Below are 21,385 nucleotides of genomic sequence, written 5' to 3'. Positions count from 1 at the left end.
CCATGAACAAGGCTGCCTGTTAACTCCACTCCCAACTTCTGCACATGACTGTTTGCCCTACTAGGCATTGCTCTGAAATCCAACAGTACATCTTAAAAATAAGTACAGCACAAATGCTAGCCAGGCATCCACAGACCATTAAAGATCTGCATGCTTGCTGAAGTTACAGCCATAGCAAGGCATCTGGGATCAAACCTGAAGACTGCCCCCTGTCCAGCAGTGCCACTCCACGTGGCCATCTGCACTGGCGAGCTTCACAGTCCATTTTCGCTAGAAAGAGCTCGTGTGCCCATCACATTCTGGAATTCAAAGTTACAGTAGAGATTCACATTCGTTTAAATGACACTTGAACTTCTGCATCGCTCCACATTAATTCATTATGGTTGAAATGGAAGAATCTTCAATGGGTGAATCTTTTTCAATCTGATTGAGGCTGTTACATTTTATAGGTGCTATTTTTCAAAGCAGTACTGACAGCACTCGAAGTTATTAAATTGCTGAATCAAAAGACGGACCTGCACTCACATTTATGAACTGTGATGGACTGGCTGGGGCCGCACTGCCGGAGGTTAAGATGTTGGTGGCATTAAACTTCATCACAGAACCAGCTGACAGCCGTATTTACCCACACAGTTTACTTTAATGGTTTGGAAGTAGCTTAGCCCATCTCTGGATTCTAATGAACTGAGCAAGTAGTTCGCAATCATAATTATCAATGCTGCAAGGGATTCAAAGGATCATTCTGTACCCAAGGCATTTTCCTTCAGTTTTCTAGTGAGTGGTGGGATTGCTGGGGCCCAAGCAAGTGGTCTTTCTTGCCTTCTAAGAATAATATTTTTCTCATTTCCCCCAACTTGTATGGTTTCTCCTGATTTTTATTGTAAAGGCAATAATCTCTTTTTTTGTAATTATTGGGGGCAGGGCCAGTTGAATGAAGCAGTCTGTGAATTACACTGTATATGACCTTGAAATCAGGATGAGCAGACACAAATCCAAATCAGAATTAAGGAAGGCAAGCAAAATACTGCATTCTAGGCGGGAAACTTAGAGCTGGGTTAGGACATTGCATGCATAGCAGAAGGGAGCCCGACAGACCCAGGCAATGAGCTAGAGGACCCAGTGGATGACAGACAGACGGACTGACCAGGAGCCAGGCCCACTCAAACCCTGTCACAGATGCAGTCAGGTTTGTGGAGCTTCTCAGTGTTGGATCTCTTCAGAGACTGGCGCAGTCTAACCTCTCAGAGAAGAAAATTGAGGACAGGTGAAAGATGAAATGACAACATGAGCATAGGTGAAGCCATGGAGACCTTCATGGAGACTTGCTCATGGAGGCCTGCTCATGGAGACCCACTCATGCAGACCTGCTCATGCTTGAGCTGTTTCTTAGCATCCTCAGACTAACCACTCTCACCCTTATCACCCAGACTCCTGTGTCTGTAGAGCAATGCACTGCACTAGTCTAGGCAAATGAGAGGCTTTGTGTTTTGAAAAGTTGGAGGAAGACAGGATGAGGCATCAGAAGCTCACAAGCACAAGCAGGCTCCCATGCAGAGCCCTTCAGACTCCTGTAGGGTGTACAAAACCCCGAGAGGCACACCTGGAAACTCCCATCTCCCAGCAGCCTGACGTAGTGGTCCTCACAGTGCTCCGTTCTCACTGTGGGGGTGACTGAGAGCAAGGGGCAGTGTTGTTTGGGTGAGACTCATGGACTTCGAGGACCCTTGTGGGGAAGCTGAGTTGACCTTTAGCTGTCATAGTCCTGTCTCCCCGTGTCCCCTCTCTCCTACTGCACCAGTCTGAACAGCACCTTCCTGTCACAGTATGCTGTGGCTATGAAGTGAGGAGCTTCTGGGAGTAGAGCTGCTCTGTTGACGCAACTCCAGTAAACCTTCTGAGACCCACAGCCAAGAGAGTTCTCCAACAAAGACAAAAACAGCTCATGAATACTTACACATCCAGGACCACTGTTCCTACCCAAAGGCCCTGTTGGGGCCTGTGCTCAGGATTAACTTGGCCTTGAACCCTCTGAGCACACCATCAAGGTGGTGAGCAAAATTACTGTTTTTAAGGGATGCCAGCAATAAATAATGAGCTTCAAGTCTTGATCCTGTCTCCCTTGCACCTCTTCATAAGAAGAATAAAGCACATAAGAAAATAAATAAACTCTGCACAGTTCACTGAGAGTGTAACAGAGTTGTGTCAGAGATGCAGGTGCTGCTGATGGAGGGAGTGTTAGACACAGGTGTGAGGGGAGGTGGAGAAAACAGGAACCCTAACCAGAGTCCTCCGTTCTCTATGGGAACAGCAGACGGTTCCCATCACTTCTTACCGTGTTGAGTTACGGACTTGGAGATGAGGTCATGAAGGTGTACACGTGTGCGCCCCACATCCATCATACACCCTGACTTCCTGGGCAGACAGCTCGTGGCCCTGAAACCAGAGTCTGAGCTGAAATTGGAATGACTGGGAGACTGACAGGGCAGAAGCTGCACCTACTGTCTCAGGCCAAGTGGTTGTTAGGGTCCCGTGTCTTACGCCTCCCCACTCACCCCCTGTCTTGTCCACTCCTCATCCCACCAGAGAGCCGAACCATCTCACTCTTTGTCAGCACTGCCCACACCCAGGGGCCTTGCTATGTTTTCAGAAGAGCCGCCGTGCTCTCACTAGGAGGAACTTGAGGTTGACATGGAAACACTCGCTCTGCTGCCCTGTGTCACAGTTCTCGTCTGTCTGTTTAAAAGCATTCAACAGGTGTCTAGCCACAGTGCTGTAGCATGGAGCATGTGAGTATGCCCAGGAACCTGTGCTCTGCTCTCAGCACAGCTCCGCCTTACCATCTAGGTCTCCCTATCCTTGAAGGCCCAGCTCATGGTTCTCCGGCAGGTCCTTCCCCTCCATACTTTCCTATAGCCGAGTATGTGATTTGTTCATCTCGGCAGCTGTGCTTGTCCTCTGCCTTCCACGGTGTCTGAGCCGCTGTGGTAATGTCAGCAGATAAAGCTCTGCTGCCTGCATCTCCTCTTCCATGCCGGGCACCTGAACTGATCAGGTGGGATGAGCTGTTACCTAGGCCCTCAGAGTCTGCCCTTTAGGCCTACTCTGAGAGACCTGGTTCCAGACTCGAAGTGCCCAGGCCTTTTGTTTGTCTTTCTGGGCCTGAACCTAGCACAGTGCTCAGCCTACAGGGCTCACCATAGCCACACTGGCCTACCTCTCACTTTGGTTCAGTAAATATTTGTTGCCATGAACTCTTAGAGCTGCATTTGTTGGTAACACACTTTTTAACTTAATGTGTAAAGCTTTCATTATCTTTATTGATATTTGTACCTTAAGAAAAGGTTTTCCTTTGGGTTAAAAGATCCTACTGCTGGCTTTCCTTTTTGTCCTTGCTGTTGGACATGAGAGGGACCAAGTGCAGGGGTTTTCTCACTGCTGTGACACAATGCCTGACAAGAAACAACTTAAAGAAGACTCGGTCCCTCTTGGCAGGAAAGGCATGGCGTCAGAGCGTGTAGCCTCTGGCCACATGCGGGTGCTGCCAGGAAACACTCAATTCACCTCCTCCTTATTGCCCAGTCTAGGTCCCTAGCCCCTGGAATGGTGCCTCCTGCAGTTAAGGTGCTTTCTACCTCTGTTACCTTGACTTAATAACCCCTCACAGACATGCTCAGAGGCTAACTTCATTCAGACAGTCCTTCAGAGGCGTGCCCAGAGGTTTGGCTGTAGGTAATTGGAGATGCTGTCAAGTTGACAGTGTTAAGCATCACACGGAAGGAGCTGTGTGTATTTCACCTCAGGACCCTACGCACCAGCAATACTGCAAAGAGTGAGGTTTGTTCAAACGTCCCGTGGCTATGGGGAGGAGTATATCTCATACACTGTAGCCTTTAAAGGTACACATGAGTGAGCAGCCTCCTGATGAGTCTCATGCAGACTCCTTGGCCTCTGCAGAGAGGGCCACACATCTGTTCCTGAGGCTGCAGAGCAGCTGCAGAGAGCTAAGTTGACCTTTGAAGTTCTCTTTCCACACTCTAACTGGTTCCTGTCTTCCGCAGGCATCGTGTCCAAGTCCTATGAGTGCCGCCTGAAAGGACAAGGAGCCACCTTTGTGGAGACAGACAGCCCCTTCACTGCAGCCACCCTGGCGGAGGAGTCGCCTGTCAAGGAGAAGTCCTTGAGGAGCAGCAAGAGACAGGCTGCATCCCCTGAGCAGGTCCAGCAGGTCATCATCATCCAGGGCTATGACGGCGAGTTTGCCCTGGATGCCTCTGTGGAAGAGACTGCTGCGGCCACACTGCAGACACTGGCGATGGCTGGCCAAGTGGCCAGGGTGGTGCACATCACAGAACATGGTCAGGTCATTGCCACAAGTCAAAACGGGTCGCATGTGGGCAGTGTGGTGTCTGGACCCATCCTCCCCGAGCAGTTGGCAGACGGAGCCACCCAGGTGGTTGTCATGGGGGGTTCCATGGAAAGCCACAGTGTGGATGAGGCCCTCAGTCCAGGTGCTGCTGTCATACAGCAGGTCACCAAGCAGGAAATCTTAAGTCTCTCTGAGGCTGGAGTCCCTCCATCTGACAACTCCTCAGCCTTAGACGCACTGCTGTGTGCTGTCACTGAGTTGGGAGAGGTGGAGAGCAGAGCGGGACATGAGGAAAAGGGTCGGCCCAGCCACAAGGACATGCTGATCCAGCTGCCCAGCCAGGAAGCGGCCCATGCCCATGCCAAGGCGGAGGCCACGGAGGCTCAGCTGTTCCAAGATGTTGAGGGGAGTCCAGCAGCCATGGAAGTACTGACCCAGGTTGTCCGCCCCTCAGCCATCATCACGTCTCAGGAACGAGCCCAGGTGGCCTTCAAGAAGATGGTTCAGGGAGTCCTCCAGTTTGCTGTGTGTGACACAGCTGCAGCTAGCCAGCTGATAAAGGATGGCGTTACTCAAGTCATTGTGAATGAGGAGGGCGCCGTCCACATGGTGGCCGGAGAAGGCTCCCAGTTCATCATGCAGGAGGCTGAGACCCATGGCCTGCGCGTGCCAGCCGAGCACATGGACCTGGTAGAGTCAGAAGGAGAGATCTCTCAGATCATTGTAACAGAAGAGCTGGTTCAAGCCATGGTCCAAGAGTCCGACAGCAGCTTCCCCGAGGGCGCCACTCATTACATTGTGACGGAGTTGCCTCCAGGTGTACAGGAGGACACGGGGGTTTATTCCCACACTGTGATAGAGACAGCTAGCTCTCCAGAGATGCTACAGGCCGGGGCTGCACTCAGTGCTGAGGCTGTGGGTGCCAGCAGCACGGAACAGTTGACAAGCATGGTCATCTATACCCAGGACGGATCCCCAGCAGCTACAGTGGTCCAGAGCCAAAGAGAAAACAGTGAGCTCCAAGAAGCATGAAGCGGGCCTCCATGCAGGGCACCGGGCAGTCTGCGCCACCCCGAGGCCACTGGACTTCGTCATGTTTACTTGAGAGGTGTGCTGAACCAGCCCTTCAGGCAGGGGTAACACCAGCCACTAAGAAGGCAAGGCACCTGAGGAGGGCAGCAAGCCAAGCCTACACCTTGGCTGCCCAGCAGCCTCCTGGGACGGGGTAGGCCGGATGAACCTGTGCCATAGAGCTGGTCACTGGGCCCTCTGCTGACAGCCTTGCCCCTCAAGTACCACTGTGGGGAGAAGCAGTTTTCCCTCGGTTTTCTCCCATATAAGTTCCCTGTTTAGTCATCAAAAGATGGTGTCCCCTATGGGAAATAGGAAATGTCGCTAGCCTCAGCCCTCTGTGCCTGCTTTGGTGCACACAGCTCTGCCATCTCCTCCCACAGCCGATTAAAAATCGGAGCTACCAAGATGACATCTTGAAGCAGTGAACACATTACATTGTTTTTATTGTTTTTTTAAGTTTAAGGTAATGGTGTTCCCAGACCAAAGGAAGCCGTTAGTTCATTTTATAAATTTCCTCTCTGCAAATATGTTAGGGGATTCCTTTGCCGTGGCCGTTGAGTAACCTTTCATCTTTTCATGAGAAAAGTCTTGAAAATTTTATTCAGTTACAGTCCACCTGGGTTGAAACAATTAATTAATTCTCATTCTGAATTCATTTCATACCATAAAATTCATTTTGTCTGTACATGAAATGTCTACTATGAAAAATATCATTCATTGCTTTTTATATGAAATATTTGTTTGTATCAGTATCGCTTCTGCAGGATTTTTCTGTGACTTTCAGAGTATGGGGAGGCTGACATTGAATGTTACAATGGACGCCCACCCGTTGCCCTCTTCCCCCGGCACGGTAAGTGCAGGATGCAGGGTGTTGTTCTGGTGATCTTTCTTGATTCCATTGCTCTTTTTGTTTTGTTTTCAAAATTGTAAAATAGCCCCATTCCTCAAAGGCAAAATTGTTCTTGTTGTTTTCTTTGAAATAAAATTATAGCGTTAAACTAAAGGTGGTGATGTACTAAGTGCCAGCCTGCCAAGGAAGTCCCCCCTCTGCTCTAACCACTTTCGTATATAGTAGACGACAGCTGCCGCCCAATGACAGTGCATCAGTGTTTGGCAGATAACTCGGGCACGGTCTATCATGGTTCTGAACAGGAAGCCGGACTCTGTCAGGATGATTTCATTTAAATCCCTTCCTAAGGCGACGGGAGGAAGCATGGGAGAATGGCCTCTGGCCTCCTGGTTGCTTTGCCTTGAGCTGTGTCCACTCCAGGGCCAGCTCCCTCCGTCCACCTACCCTTCCAGCAAAAGATAAGAAAAGGTAAAACTTGAGCTTTGACGCTGAGTCAATTAGCTAAGTGTGACTGTTCCTGCTTCCTAAAAATGGCAGGGCTACTCAGCTCCTCTTAAACAGTGTCTTTGCCAAACAGTGACAGGATCAACTCCCGTTTGTTATCAGGATAGAGGTGACCTTTACAAAGTGATGGCCCTCTCCAAGCTCCTCATACATGTTAAAAAAGGGGGTGGGGTGTTTTTCAGTGGAGATATTTCTTCTTGATCACCTCTCCTGTTGGCGCGCACGGCCCTGCGGTCCTGAGGCACAATGCTAATTCCTGCCTCTGCAGAGCCCTGTATGGCTAACCTTTCCGCTACAGTCCAGGGCGCTGACACTGACACGCTGTAGTTTACCGTGTGTGATTTATTTAGGATAAATATGTCTCAGGTGGCATTTAATCCTTCATAAAACCAGTGTAGCCTGCAGTGTCAAACCAGCAATCACATTGTATTCTCGATGAAAAGAGCAGGTCTTTGCATAAAAAAAAAAAAAAAAAAAAAAAGAAAGAAAGTACAGAAGGGGTTCGTAGACTCAGAAAGATTTCGAAGGCTTCTCCAAGCCACTGTATCCTGTAATTACCTATAGAGCTAGGTTAATGTTACCTCTCTTTTCTCTCTCATTACGCAACTATTGGAATGTGAGGGAGTTTAAGAGGCACATACACAAATGTGTGCCTCAGAATAATGAGGCATGGCAGGGTTTGCGAGCAAAGGACATTCATTGCAGCACGGACTGTCTATAAAGACGACATGGCGAGCTCACAGTTTTCCTTAAGGTTTCTTTCTTTCTTTTCTTTCTTTCTTTCTTTTTTTTTTTTTTTTTTTATTGAGAAAATGTGACAATTTTAAAGAAGTAAAAGCCCAGCCAATGACGTTTTGCGTAGAGATTGTAACCCCAGAAGACAATGTTTATATTAAGCTACAGCCAATTGAATGATCCAGCCCCAAGGATATCTGCATGCCAGGAAGACTGATTTTCAAGTCAGCATAGCATATAGATATGGCTTAGATCTTAGCTTCCATGCTGAAAGTTGAGCAGTGTTTGCTGTTGGTAGGTTGGGGGATCATCACAAAGCAAAATGGCCATTTCTAGACATAGAACTTCCTGTCACAAATGGTCATTTTAGTGTGGTGCTGTGATTTGACTCACATGATCACCTTTGTGAGAGGCCTCAGCCCTCCCTGAGAGTTGAGCAGTATTCACTGTTACATGTCCTTGCCCCAAAGTAAACCAAACAGCCTGGTGCAGGCATTGATTGGGGCTTTCTCATGCTGGTTTCCTGTGAAGGACCAAGTATTTTAAGTACAAGTACTAAGACTGGGTGCATATATATGGCTTTGGGAATCCTGTCAACTGACTAGCTGAAAGTACATGAAGAACTGTAGCCAGAAAGCAGTCACAGATTATCCAAGGTACTTTCAGGAAAGAAAAGAAATCTCAGGATCAAACTGAGCTCAGTTCTGAAGCATAGGAAGAGCTGGGCTGGCTGTGAGGATGGAAATTTTCTATAGAGAAAATTGTGACATCAGGGGACTCAGGCTAAGCTGACCAGACAGCATTGATACCCGAGGTAGACAGACGATGACGAGCCCAATTAGATTTCCAGGTCTGCCAGATAATGTTAGTGGGGAATCTTAGCCAATTAGCAGCCATCTTTCTAACCGGGGGTTCTTAAAAGGAGGTCCTCAAAGGACTGTAGGTGCATTAGATGGAAGTTTACACAAGCAAAGGAATTGCAAAGAGCTAAAAGAAGGAGAGTGAAGCTTACTCCATGTTGGCTCCATCTCCAGCTAGAATACAGCCAAGACTCTAGTGGCCTAGCCCCAACCAGTTTCTGTGAGGATCCTGACCCAGTTCCCACTACCCAGAATCTAGAAAATGGCATCTAGAAAAATCCCACCTCCATCACACTTGTTTCTTGGAGAAAAAAGATAGGATGGTCTAAGCAGGGAATTGAGTCAACCAGGACTAAGGAGCAGGAAAGGCCATTCAGTTAGCACAGCAGAGAAAGTGCCTGTCTCTCTCTCACTGTATAGTATTAGCCATAATATAAGAGGGTGCCAGGTAACTTAAGCAGCCTTCTCCTGTTCCGTCATGTTGGAGAATACAATTCGTTTTCTACTCCTCTAGGGTGATATCATTTTACATGGAGAAAAAGTTAGCTGGGGTGGCAGTTATACGTTTCGGAAGCACCTTCTAATCAGGGATGGGTGATTCATGATTAGCTCCAGCGGGCGATCCATCTGACATGGAAGGGGAAAAATTAGCAGCTGTCACTGCTTGATGAGTTAATTTCCTGATGGGCCTGACACTGAAAAGCCATTTGGAGACATGGCTGTGGCTGACGAGAAAACCTGGCACTGCTTTTATAACTGGAGATAAAGAAAGGGCAGAGGAGCTGCCTGGGAAGGGCCGTCAATCTAGTTGGGGGTGTTTGTGTCTGTGCCCGAGGCAGCACTGCCCACTTTCTTGGCTATATCTGTGATGGGAAGGCCGAAAGCCCCTACTGGCTGTGGAAACTCAGAAGGGCCAGAGGACAGCTCCATGAAGAATTGAGGCATTGACTTTGTCCAGAAAGGCCACTTCCAGCCAAACAAGAAAAAGTAAGCTTTGCGGTAATGTCTTTAAAACAGAATTAAAGAAATGAGGGTATAATAAGCTTTAGCTTTACCTCTGTTGTCATGGCTCCCAGGGTTCCCTGAGAGGGAGAAGGATTGGCATATGGAATTTGGGGGTGAGGACCAGTGCCTATTCAACAATTACAAAACACAGGGTGCCATTGTAATCCTCAAGGAGTTACTGAGATAATCCTGTTTCTCTTAGGTCCTTGGTTTGTAAAGCCAATGAAGTAGGAGGTCCTAGAGATCTCCTGCCTGAGAAGGGAGCTGAGACAATGCCCTGCTGCTTTCCAGAGCTGAGCCCTTCCCCCAGGCCAGGTTTCTGGTTTCTTTTCCTGCAGTTGGTATGGATGCCCTGTAAACTGAGAAACTTGCCCAGAAATGGCTGTGGAGGGCCAGAGTTTGTTAGCCCTACAGTGTGGTCACAAAGACCATTCCCAAAGTTCAATAAATCAAGCCTCATATCTCCAGCAAAGAACCATATGCTTCCTCTATGGCCTGCATGTGCAATGCCTTTTAGTAAATTCTTTTAAAGTGACCTAATTTCAACATGACCTTCACCATCACCAAAAGATGATTTACAGCCAGGATAAACACAAGCATCTGGGCCCTCCCATGGCCAGGTGTCCCCCACTTGTCACATCACTCCTCAAGTGACCTGTTAAGTGGGGGTTTTAAAACCAACACAGAGGAAGGACCCTACTCTCCATTCCCGAGCTGGATACCAGGTTAGTGAAAGTTTCTCTGGGTGACACTCGTCCAGCCAGTGGCCTGGCTCCTGCAGAGCACTGAGGACATCTTAGTACCTGTTCTCTGTAGCCTCTGCAGTGCTCACAGCAACTGGCCACAGTCCAGCAGGAGATGCAGCCCATGGCTTGATCCTGATTCAGCTTTGCCCTGCGTAGTTCCTGAAGTTACAAGATGCCTCGACACCATTTGTCACACGTGACCCACTGCAAGACATAGTTTTCCTATCGTACTGCTAGGAACTGTGTCATTTTTGGTGACAGTGGAGGATTCACACTGGTTGCACAGGCTACGGTTTTTCAGCCATGAAAATGTCTAGGGCATGGGATGTGCTCACAACAGCTTAGTCACCAAGCAGTCACCCTCTCTGGGGTTGCTCCTTCAGAGACTGACTTTCCTATCTCAAATGTAAGAACCTACCAGACTGTGTTCCCTCCCTACCTTTATTTTTCAGAGTCCGGGCCACAGTTCCTGAACTGTTTCCAAGTATGACATCAGAGCCACGCCTCTGCATCTGTGCTTTTTGTTCTTAGTGCCTCACCAAGGCGACACAGTGAATACTCTCAGAGAACCTTCCAGAAGGAGTGGAGAGGTTGGGACATGGGTTTCCATTTTCCCTCCATTCCGAATTTCTTAGTTACCTTCCTTTCTACTTCTGTAGTCTCCATTTCCTCAAAACAGCTCTTCCAAAGGGAGTGAATTGAAGGCACCCTGAACCTATAGTCCTTTGGTCAAACCGGTCCGATCACATTCTCACCATGTCCCAGAACACTTCTTGATGAAGAGCTCTGGGCCTAAACCTCATGACAAAGGTCACATCAGATTCACAGACATGTTAGACACAGTAAGGGATCTTCTCTGGCTTTGTATAGGCATAGCTTCATTCACCACCACCACCACCACGACCATCACAAGGAAAGCTTCAAAGTCTATTCCCATGCCACGGCTTGTTAAGACTTTTATTTGCTTACCTACTGATTTCTTTCTGCCCTAAGGTGTTAGGCCAGTGCTATTCACTCCACTTGCTATTCATTCTTGATGTTATGAAAAGAAACTTGGTCTTTTCATCTTGAATGATCATGACATTTTCTTTTCTGGAGAAAGATCTTTGACACTGGGCAAGGAGTCAAGAGACAAAGCCAAGCAAACAAGGATATGCCTGATGGCCTTGGACCATAGCCTTGCTTTTAGCATAGCAGTATATCAGTTCTGTCCCAGGAGAAAACTGGACTAGGGAAGAGCTCCCAGGGGAGGGAGGAACACCCTGTCTGTCACCTCTGTAATTCACACCTTCAACTTCCCGATATACTTGGGATCTGGACCCATCTATCTTTGTGGAATAATTCTTGGGGGAAAGAGCAGAAGGGTTATGCCCCCAAATATATCTGCATTGTCAGCCTCTGTCAGACGTCAGGGAGGGTGTGCATTGGGCAGAGTCTCCTGTCTTTTCTTACATGCAGGCAAGACCTGTGGTGCTCATGTCCCTACTGTACAACACACACACACACACACACACACACACACACACACAGGATAAAAGGCTTCTAATTATAGGGGACCCCACTGGGTGTGCTTGCTGGGCGAGAGTCTGGAACTACCCCAGAAGACTCAGCAGACATAGATGGCAGATGTGCTGCTTGTGATCCTGAGCTGAGGACCAAAAGTTCAGTCGGGGCCTTGAGAGAACTATTGACTACTTCCCATGAGCCCAGGAGTGGGATTCCCTGAGCCCCACACTGTGTTCACGCAGTCTTTTCAGAATAGGATTTATGAATAGAGACATTCTGTCATGATGTCCCAAGAACAGAGAGCTGTTCATAAATTGTTCAGAGAGCACTCCAGAAACATAATGCAGTCTTTGCACGACTCCGGTGGAGTTCAGTTAATAGCATTCACATAGCTGCTCACAATCACCTGTAACTCCAGTACCAGAGGATCTGATGCTGTCATTTGGCCTCTGTGGCTACCAAGTATGCACATGGTATACAGATGTACATGTAGCCAAAACACCCACACATAGAGTTTTTAAAGACATGACTTGATGTAATACTGACATGTGTAGAAAATAGGTTTTGAAGGTATAAGTACTTTAGAACACGTGAGTGGAACATATAACGAACTAAGCTGATTAGAATAGAAAGGTAGTAATTAATGTGAGAAAAATCAAATGTTAGGGGCTGGAGAGATGGCTCAGCGGTTAAGAACACTGACTTCTCTTCCAGAGGTCCTGAGTTCAATTCCTAGCAACCACATGGTGGCTCACAACCATCTGTAATAAGAACGGATGCCCTCTTCTGGTGTGTCTGAAGACAGCTACAGTATACTCACATAAATAAAATTAAAAAAAAAAAATCTTTAAAAAATTAAATAAAAATCAAGTGTTAGTACCGTATAATACCTGGTTTGTCCATTAACAGTATCTTCAGTCGTGATATTCACACTATGAATATAAATTTAATACAAACCATCTCATAATTAAGTGAGGGTGTGTGTGGGGGAAACGATGTTGAGAATACAGACTCCATCTTGGGAAGTGAACAGACAGTCTAAGATTGACACACCAATGTTAGTATCAATAAATTACATCACCATTTCTTACCTGGGTGGAAAAAAATGTCCCAGCCTGGTCACTCCCAACCCCAGCCAGCCATAGAGGGGGATAGGAAGCAACCAGCAGCCATGAGTTGGAAAGCTGTTTGGAGGTGGGTATTGGGGTTGGAAAGCTCGGGAGAAGGTGTCACTGGTTGGAGGAACAGAACAGCAGTTGAACTGGTCCAAGAGACCCTGGGGTGGAGTCAAAACAGAGCACAAAGCTTCCTGGAGAGTGGACAGTAAGAAAAGAGCTGGGTGCTGCCCCTCTCTGCTAAGGATTACTTCACCTCTAATATTTGACTAGTGCTGATTTTCTGATCATTAGAAAAACATAATGTAGAAAGAAACAAAAAAAAAAAAAAAAAAAAAGAAAAACATAATGTACTAATGTAGTGGGAAGCAGACAATCCTCTGTTGTAAAAACAAGTGACACTTCCTCTCTAGCTGAACTGGATGCCCATTTGCCTCACCATGCTTGACTGACTGGCTGGCTCTAAGCCATGCTTCACTCCCCCTTTGCTTTAAAGCCTGGTAACATCAGGAAATTGCCAAATCACTGGCCACAGTGCAAGATGTCCAAACAAAGAGATTTTCAGTCCACAGTCCATGGAATGACCTGCTGGAAAAATGTGCATGCATTCACACACACACACACACACACACACACACACACGCACGCACACGTGCGCACACACGCACACGCGCGCACACACACACACGCACACGTGCGCACACACACACACACACACGCACACTATTTTGCTATTGAGAAGTAATTGAGTCTGTAACTTCAGATGAACTGATAGTAATTCCTACCAATTAGCTATGTAATAGTCAAACTGGCCATGTTATCTGAGCAAGAGACAAAATTACATACTATTGTATACTGAATAACGTTCCTAATGATATATTTAAATGTTAGGACACTCAGATGTTACCAGCTCTTTGAATCTCAGATGGTTTTGCTGACCTACTCTGCCATCTTGAATCTATTTGCATGACTCACTTTGAATGTATCAAAGGAGAATAATGAAAGCATATCTCTAGTGTGATCAGGAAGTGGGATATTTCCTGCAGCACAACACTGCGTGGAGTAGAGAATGAGACTTGCCATCACGGAGGACAGTCACTGTACTCCAGAGCAGAAGGGTGCTGGGCCTCGGGCTTATCAGGTTTCCTGCTGATGTGTCTGATGTCATTTTAGTTTGGGCAATCATGCATCTTCCCACACAAAGAACAACTCTGCCAATGAAGAATTAACTTCAAGAGAGTTATCTCAGACTTTGCTACACTAACTACTGGCCAACTGGCTGGTGCCAGGACTCTCTGTATTGATGTCCATCTGCTTCACCTATGGCATATAAGACACCACCAAGGTATCTGCTGGTCAGCAACCTGCTCTCAGCCCTTCTCAGCAGCAGTCAAATGAAAAGGTGTTAAATATGTGGCCTCCTTTCTAGGAAGGAAAATGCTAACATCCGACATGGGTGACCCTTTCTTCTCTTAGCATTGAGCTTCAGATATGAAGGTAACTGCTGAGCTTCGTGTGGCAGAGGCCAAGTGAACTCGGTTTACTTTCTTTTCTTGCTCCTTCTATTCCAAGAAATTAGCTGCTTGGCTGAGTCAAGTGTGCCCCTGGGTGTCCCCCAGAGCTGACACTGTGTATGTGGGAAGAGGACACTGGTGGGGTGAGTGGAAAGCATTGTTAGCTTTGTGTTTAAAGCCAGACACTTCAATCAGCTTATTAGCAGACACACTAATACATCCTTGACATCTTATTTTTCAACTGCTTCTGAACTTGGAAGGAAAAGTAAAGAACTTTAACTTTCCCCTTTAGTTCCCCAAAGCATACACTTCAACTGTAGGCATCAGCTCTTGGTCTCCATCCCAGGACAACACAAGAGATAGCCTTTAAAGCCATCCCTCTAGGTTTCTATCCCAAACACCCAGACACCATGATCCAGAGAATTAGGAAAGGATAGAAACTTCATGGCCACTAAGTGGGCCTTGCCTTTGGGGGGCCCTATGCCCCTGCCAACTGAGGGTCCACCAACTGATTCAGTTTAGAGAGGAGACCATTCCTGAACTGAGTCACTAGAACTAGCCCTATGGTCTCAGATCTCCTCTCACCCTTCTGCTTTCCGATGGCCTCTCACTGCCAGAGTCACCATCTCAACACGAATTGGATCTGACCTGCTTGGTCAACACTGGCCCTCCATTGCCTGCATAAGGAACTACCAGTAGAGAGATGTGTACTGGGGTTCTGCTTCAACCAGAAGGTGAAGGAAGCATCAGAGAAGAAGAAGGCAGCATCCTGGAAATGGAGGTGCTCCAAGAAGTGACCCAGGCCCACCCTGAGACTGAAGACTGATAGAAGGGAATACCCTTCCCCTGCAGAAACTCCTTTGACTTGATCGACTAACCAAGCCAGGGGAACTGACTATCCACACACAGCACCTTGCTGGTGGCCAATCCTGTGTGCCACACTATGTTTCCTTGTCAAAGCGTATGCTCTAGTGCGGTGAATCTGAAGCTGACAGAGCTCTCTGTGACCCACACTTTAGACAGAGAAGACAGGAAGGCTCACAAATCAGGCTCTATCCTTGCTGCTCTGATATGCTGGTAGTCAGTATTCTATTTCCCTTTATCCCAACCCTTGAGCTAGTTCTCCACAAACATGAACCACCCTGCATTTGGAAATCACTGCCTAAAACCATTAGCATCAGCCATTCTTGGGATACTTATTAAAATGCAGAATACTGGATCTCACTGCAGGTTTGAGGGGAGAAGAATAAGCTTATGAGTGTAGAAATCTGCAACTTAACAGATATCACGATTCTGCAGGGAGAATTTTGTTTGTTTGGATAATCTTTGCATTGGGAACTCCTCATAAGTACCAACAGATCTTTATTTACTGAATGTGTCCCTTAACATCTCTTGAATGCATTCACCCTCATAATTTTATAAGAGTTAATATAGGAAAGCAGTTATAAGAGTGCCCAGAAAAGAATGAGTGTTCAAAATTGTAAGTTATCAGTGCCATCTTTGTTCCTTCTGCATCATCATCACTATCACCATCATCACCATCACCATAGAGATAACCATAAACATCACCACAATTATCATCATATATCATAGCCATCATCAATGCCTATCATTATCCCTACTATAATCATGACCCCAATAGTCACCATTATTACCTTTATTTGAGACATTACCACGATTATCAAGAGGATGGCTGTCACCTTCACGTTCACCATCATAATCATCATGGCCCTTACCATCACCACCTATATCAATATCACTATCAGTATACCTACTATTCTCATCAGTATCACCAGTACTATCAATGCCATCATTATCCGAATTGCCATCATCATATGAATGTTGAAGCAGAACACTGATCCATACATAACCGCTCTCTCCAGTTTTCCTATCTCGCTTAATGACATTATTCTCTCTTAGTTTTTGCAGACAAGCTTCCCCAAACTGCTTTTCCTTCTGTGTACTCAGGCTTCAAGTTCCACACACTCCCCTTCCCAACACTTCCATGACTACCACTCAGACCACTCACGACTATCTCTTGTCTGAACTATGGCAATGATGTCTTTATCTCTTTGAGTTCTTTTTTACAATCCAGAATTTTCTTTTTAAAAACCAGATCAGATCCTGTTGCATCCTAGCTAAACAAGTTGCCTGTGGCAGTGCCATAAATTCCTCAAGACATAGTGGTATAAATGACAGTAAGTACTGTGTATTTGGAATCTTTACTTACACCATAGGGTCCTAGTTCAAGGTCAAAGGATCAGCAGGGTCTAACTGTCATCTAACTGACATGACAGGGCTGGAGGAGCCACTCCAAGGATGAGACATGCATAGATGACCTCATAAATGGGGACATTTTTCTCAGAGGGAGGGGTCTGAGTAGCTGAGTCTCCAGTGTCCTTTAGAAGCTGGCCTCCATCGTTTCATACCATTGCTTCTGCCTCGTTCTACTTGCTGGAAAAGCTCTGCAAAGTTCAGTCAAGGGACAGGGAATTTGGCCTCATCTTTTTGAGGTTAACATTAAGGGATTTGTGGACTTGTGTTTGCCACTCGACTCTGCCACATTCGTGGAGGTTGCTGTGCTGTCACAGTCTCAAGTACCTGAGGCTCTCGGAGACCTTCCGGGTTACTCAAGCTATCTGTGTTCTAGATGGTTCTAGAGAGCCAACCCCTTCCACGTCTCAGGTTCACATCAGTCTTTCAGAGGGGCATTTTATAAACATCAGCTTCATTATCTCCACTCTTTGTGACCGGCAGGAAGTGATGTTCTAAAGGGTCAATGCTCATTTTTATTGCCTGTTTTAATATGTGTTGATCAGAGGTTCTCTCTTCTCCCAACTCCTCTTCGATCCTCTCCAGGAAAAGACATCTTTATGCTCAGCTCTGTGTACTATGACCACCAACATTAAACAGCCGGTGAGCAGGCTGCTGGTGTCCCAGGCCACCCCAAGCTAAGTGTCCGAACATCAGTCACACCATCCTCACTCACAGGGACCCAGCCAATTGCTGAGGTGAACAGGGAGAATCCACTGAGACATCTATATACTCTAAAAAATTACTCATGCCCCCAGTTAGGAAATCAAATCCTACTGAAGGGAGATGTGACCAGAAAGGAACCCAGGAGAATAAAATTGCAGCTGTTGTTTTGAGAATATAGGGAGAAGGAATAAAGACTCCTCCAGAACAGTTGTGGCTGCAAAGTCCTAGAGGCCCTGGAGGCAGCTCCGCCTGCCTGGTCCACAGTGCGTTCATTCAAGGCAACAGCATCTTTTCTATTGGCGCATCCTATGAAGCCTTGTTCTTTTTAGGGGGGAAAAAAGTCTTTAATTTTGAGAACTTTCCTATAATGATTCTGCCTTTGCTAACGACTGTAACCTTCCATAATGGCTTCTCTCCCATCAGCCTGCCTTTGACATCCTGCGCTCGCCTCGCTCGCCTTTTCCCTCTTGGATTTCCCATTTTTCAAGCCACAAGGCGGACTTCATTCCGCTGAGTCCCAGCTCCTTCTTCCTGTCTCAGATTGCCTATTACCTACTGCAAAGGTCATTTTGAGTGTAATTCAGCTTAAATTACCTTATTTTCTAATCGCCGAATGTCTTCTTTCTGGTTCCCCTCAGTCCTTTGTCGCCTACTCCCTCACCCATCCCAGTCCATTTGCAGGAACGGAGCTGCTCACAAGGGCTCTTGGTAGGACTGAGTAAAAAGGACCCCTGGATCTTGTGTTTTAGAAAGTGAGCGGTGTGTGCTCATAGCCTAACATGCCGGGAGGGGCGGTGCTTTCCTCTGGGTGTGAAAACTCCAGTAAGAGCTAGCACTGTGGTCTTGGGTCAGAGTCATTTTGATGATTTTTTTTTTTATTTGTAACCTTTGATAATAAGGTTTTTTAAAAAGAATAAAAAGATAAAAATCTCACATTTGAGTCTGGAAGATTATAAAAACAAGCAAACAAACCAACCAACAAATCCTGAACATAAAATCCATCCTCACTTTCAAACCCAGTCTATTCTAAGCTCTTCAGCTCCTTTCCAGAAATGTGGGCCCCGACCCAAAAACTGGAGGGAAGTTCATCAAGACAGCCTGGGTCCCCCCAAAACCCTGGAGTATGCTTATATGTGTTTATTTATGTGTGTGTATGTGAATGTATGGATCTACATACATGAACATGTGTGAACAAGTGTGAGCAATGCGTACTCATCCTCTGGTGAACATGTGAATCCATACATATGAAACCTTCACACACGAGTGTGAAGATAAGCCAGACCTCACATGTTAACTTATGTACATCTATGAGCCCTGGTGCACATGTGTGACTTTGTGTATCTATAGGCGTATGTCTATACATCTGCACATACGTGAGTATTTGCATTTGTGTGCACAAGACAGTATCTGTGCATGTGTGTAATGGATTGTCTGGGTATGCATATGCATGTGTGAGAGACAGTGTATTTGTGTGTGAAAAGTGTTTGAGTGTTCACGAGTGAGAGAATGTCTGAGTGTGCATGTGTGAGTGAGATTTAAGCAATGATCTGGGGAGTTCTGCCTCAGTTGGCAACATTCTTCCTTGGGTCTTTCCAGAATGTTCTGTGCTGGCTCCTTAAAGGTGATGCTGTCCCAGGCCCATCCATGGTGGTAGCTCCTTGTCCATCTGCTTCAAGGACAGTATGTGCAACCAGTGGCTCTGTCTGCAGAAGGATCTGTGCCGCCTTCAGCTGACAGCTGCATTTCAGGATGCTGAGTGTCTGATCAAATTCCCCAGCCACTGAGAGCCTGTCTCCCTAAACAGCCTTGTGAATTGGATACCTCATAGCCTCGGCTGGCCAAGACCTTCTGTCTCTGACCCAGCTACAAAGGCATGTGTGACCACTGTTCTGGAGAGCGTCCCTGTCCGGCATACCCATTTTGTTCCTCATTCTGCTCTATGTCCCTGCTGAGAGACATGTGTGCATGCCTGCATCCTGTGGCATCAGGTGCCAGAGGAATCTAAATAGTTAAATCCGAATTGAACTTGGAGGCACTGCTGGGCAGAGGTCCTGCCTCCTGCCTCCCACCTCCCATCTTTCCAGCTCTCAAACTGATGATTTTTTTTTTTTCTGAAAAATCATCCTTTTTCAGCACAGCCTTTGTTAGAGCAGGTAAAAATAACAGAATTAATATGACAAAGGGCCACGCACATGGTCCGCCCAGGGAAGGCAGCTTAAGTGACCTTAAGTAAGATAATAAGCCGGAGTGTGAACAGGAGACTTTGTCTTTTCATGTTGGAGGCAGCCAGCAGCAGCTCGGAGCACAGGCAGCCTTTAATGACACGACAGTGTATGTGTGTGCCGTCTAATTAATCCCATATTTTCACACAGCATAATTACGGAGCCGGGGCTGAGTTATTTGGCTACCGGAGGTGGAGTCGCACCGGCCCTGTCCTCTGCTTGGCTCTGCACAATTTATTATGCTTCCCAGCAAGATGGCAAAGCCCATGCGCAGGCCGATCTGTCACCCTCCTCCCGTTATCAGGCACGTGCCACCCTCAACACTGGGCTACAAGGGCTGGAGCAAATTGCTATTTTTATGGGATATGATAAAGGCAATGTTGCCTTATGTTCAAACCCTTAGCTGTCGAGTGCAAGAAATACACAGGCCCTCACAGGTGATATGTTGGGTGGGGTCGTGGCTACATGTCTCAGCCCCATACCAGCCTACCTTACTCCACTGTGACGTCATTTAGACACATCCTCCTGGCACCAAGTCTTTTATATGGAGAACTCTCCAGGATGGCTTCCCTGCATCTGCACCACCCCCATTCAGGCCTTTCTACCTTGCTGTTTGCTGGACCGTGCTTTTTCTATGATCCATTTCTCATGCTCAAGCTCATCATTCGGAAACTTCTGGAATTCCTGCTTTATACAGGAACTCTTAAAGATTTGAGGTTTAAGTACTCATTCTTTGTACAGGCCAAGCAAAGCCACCGCCTCATGGAACCTGTGGGGAGCAGCTTCTGTATGCATGAGGATGGAATGACGGGGCCCAAGGTTTTCAGATACACAGAGAAGACCATGAACACCAGGCCAGCATGGCCCAGGAAACCACTGGAGTGGCAGGAGGCACATGCCACAGACAGGTGGACAGACTTGTGTCTGCCTTTAGCATCCCCAAAATGACCCCTACACTCTCAAAACCGTGAGTTTTCACAGAGCAGCCACAACTCCTGCTCCTTCTCTGGATAGAATGGGACAGGACCACAGCATGTCTGGAGCACTCAGGTGCTGGTGGATGGCTAGAATCCCTGCCATGGCCCTGGAGTCCGTTTTAATTTGGGGTGGCGCTGAGCAGTGGTGGTGTATCCCTTTAATCCCAGCACTCAGGAGGCAGAGGCAGGAGGACCTCTGAGTTAAGGACATTTTTGCCTATAGAGGGAGTTCCAGGACAGCTGGGGGACCCACAGAGAAAAAATAGAAATAAAAATAAATTGTGTGGCAGCTCAAGGTCAAGGGACAAGCTAGATTACATTTTCAGCCGTTTGAGCTTCTTCAGTCTCCCTAAACTCAAAGAGACCCAGCAGTGTTGTGGTAAACATTAATTCTTTTTGTTTGTTTGTTTGTTTTGTTTTCTTTTATTTTTATTTTTATTTATTATTATTTTCTTTATTTACATTTCAAATGCTATCCCGAAAGTTCCCTATGCCCACCCCCACCCCTGTTCCTCTACCCACCCACTCCCACTACTTGGCCCTGGCCTTCCCCTGTGCTGGGTCATATAAAGTTTACAAGACCAAGGGGCCTCTCTTCCTAGTGATGGCCGATTAGGCCATCTTCTGCTACATATGCAGCTAGAGACACAAGCTCAGGGGGTACTGGTTAGTTCATATTGTTGTTGCACCTACAGGGTTGCAGCCCCCTACAACTCCTTGGGTACTTTCTCTAGCTCCTCCATTGGGGGCCCTGTGTTCCATCCAATAGCTGACTGTGAGCATCCACTTCTGTGTTTGCCAGGCACTGGCATAGCCTCACAAGAGGCCGCTATATCAGGTTTCCTTCAGCAGAATCTTGCTGGCATGTGCANTAGTATCTGGGTTTGGTGGCTGAAGATGGGATGGATTCCCGAATGGGGTAGTCTCTGGAT

The 21,385-nt window shown here is 46.9% G+C and overlaps 1 protein-coding gene across 3 annotated transcripts in view; it reads left to right on the top strand.

The window, feature by feature from the left end:
* Znf407 (zinc finger protein 407) overlaps positions 1-6,443 on the top strand; it is a 403,561-nt gene extending 397,118 nt beyond the window's left edge. For all 3 annotated transcript variants that reach the window (XM_029547225.1, XM_029547226.1, XM_021214705.2), the window contains one exon: positions 4,059-6,443. In XM_029547225.1, coding sequence (XP_029403085.1) covers positions 4,059-5,398 — 1,340 coding nt within the window. In that variant the 3' untranslated portion in view covers positions 5,399-6,443. The remainder of the gene's footprint in view (positions 1-4,058) is intronic.
* Positions 6,444-21,385: the final 14,942 nt, after the last annotated feature.

The sequence above is a fragment of the Mus pahari genome, chromosome 15, assembly GCF_900095145.1.
Source record: "Mus pahari chromosome 15, PAHARI_EIJ_v1.1, whole genome shotgun sequence".
Taxonomy (NCBI): Eukaryota; Metazoa; Chordata; class Mammalia; order Rodentia; family Muridae; genus Mus; species Mus pahari.
Note: the sequence above shows the minus strand (reverse complement) of the source record. Positions and strands in the feature narration are given on the sequence as shown.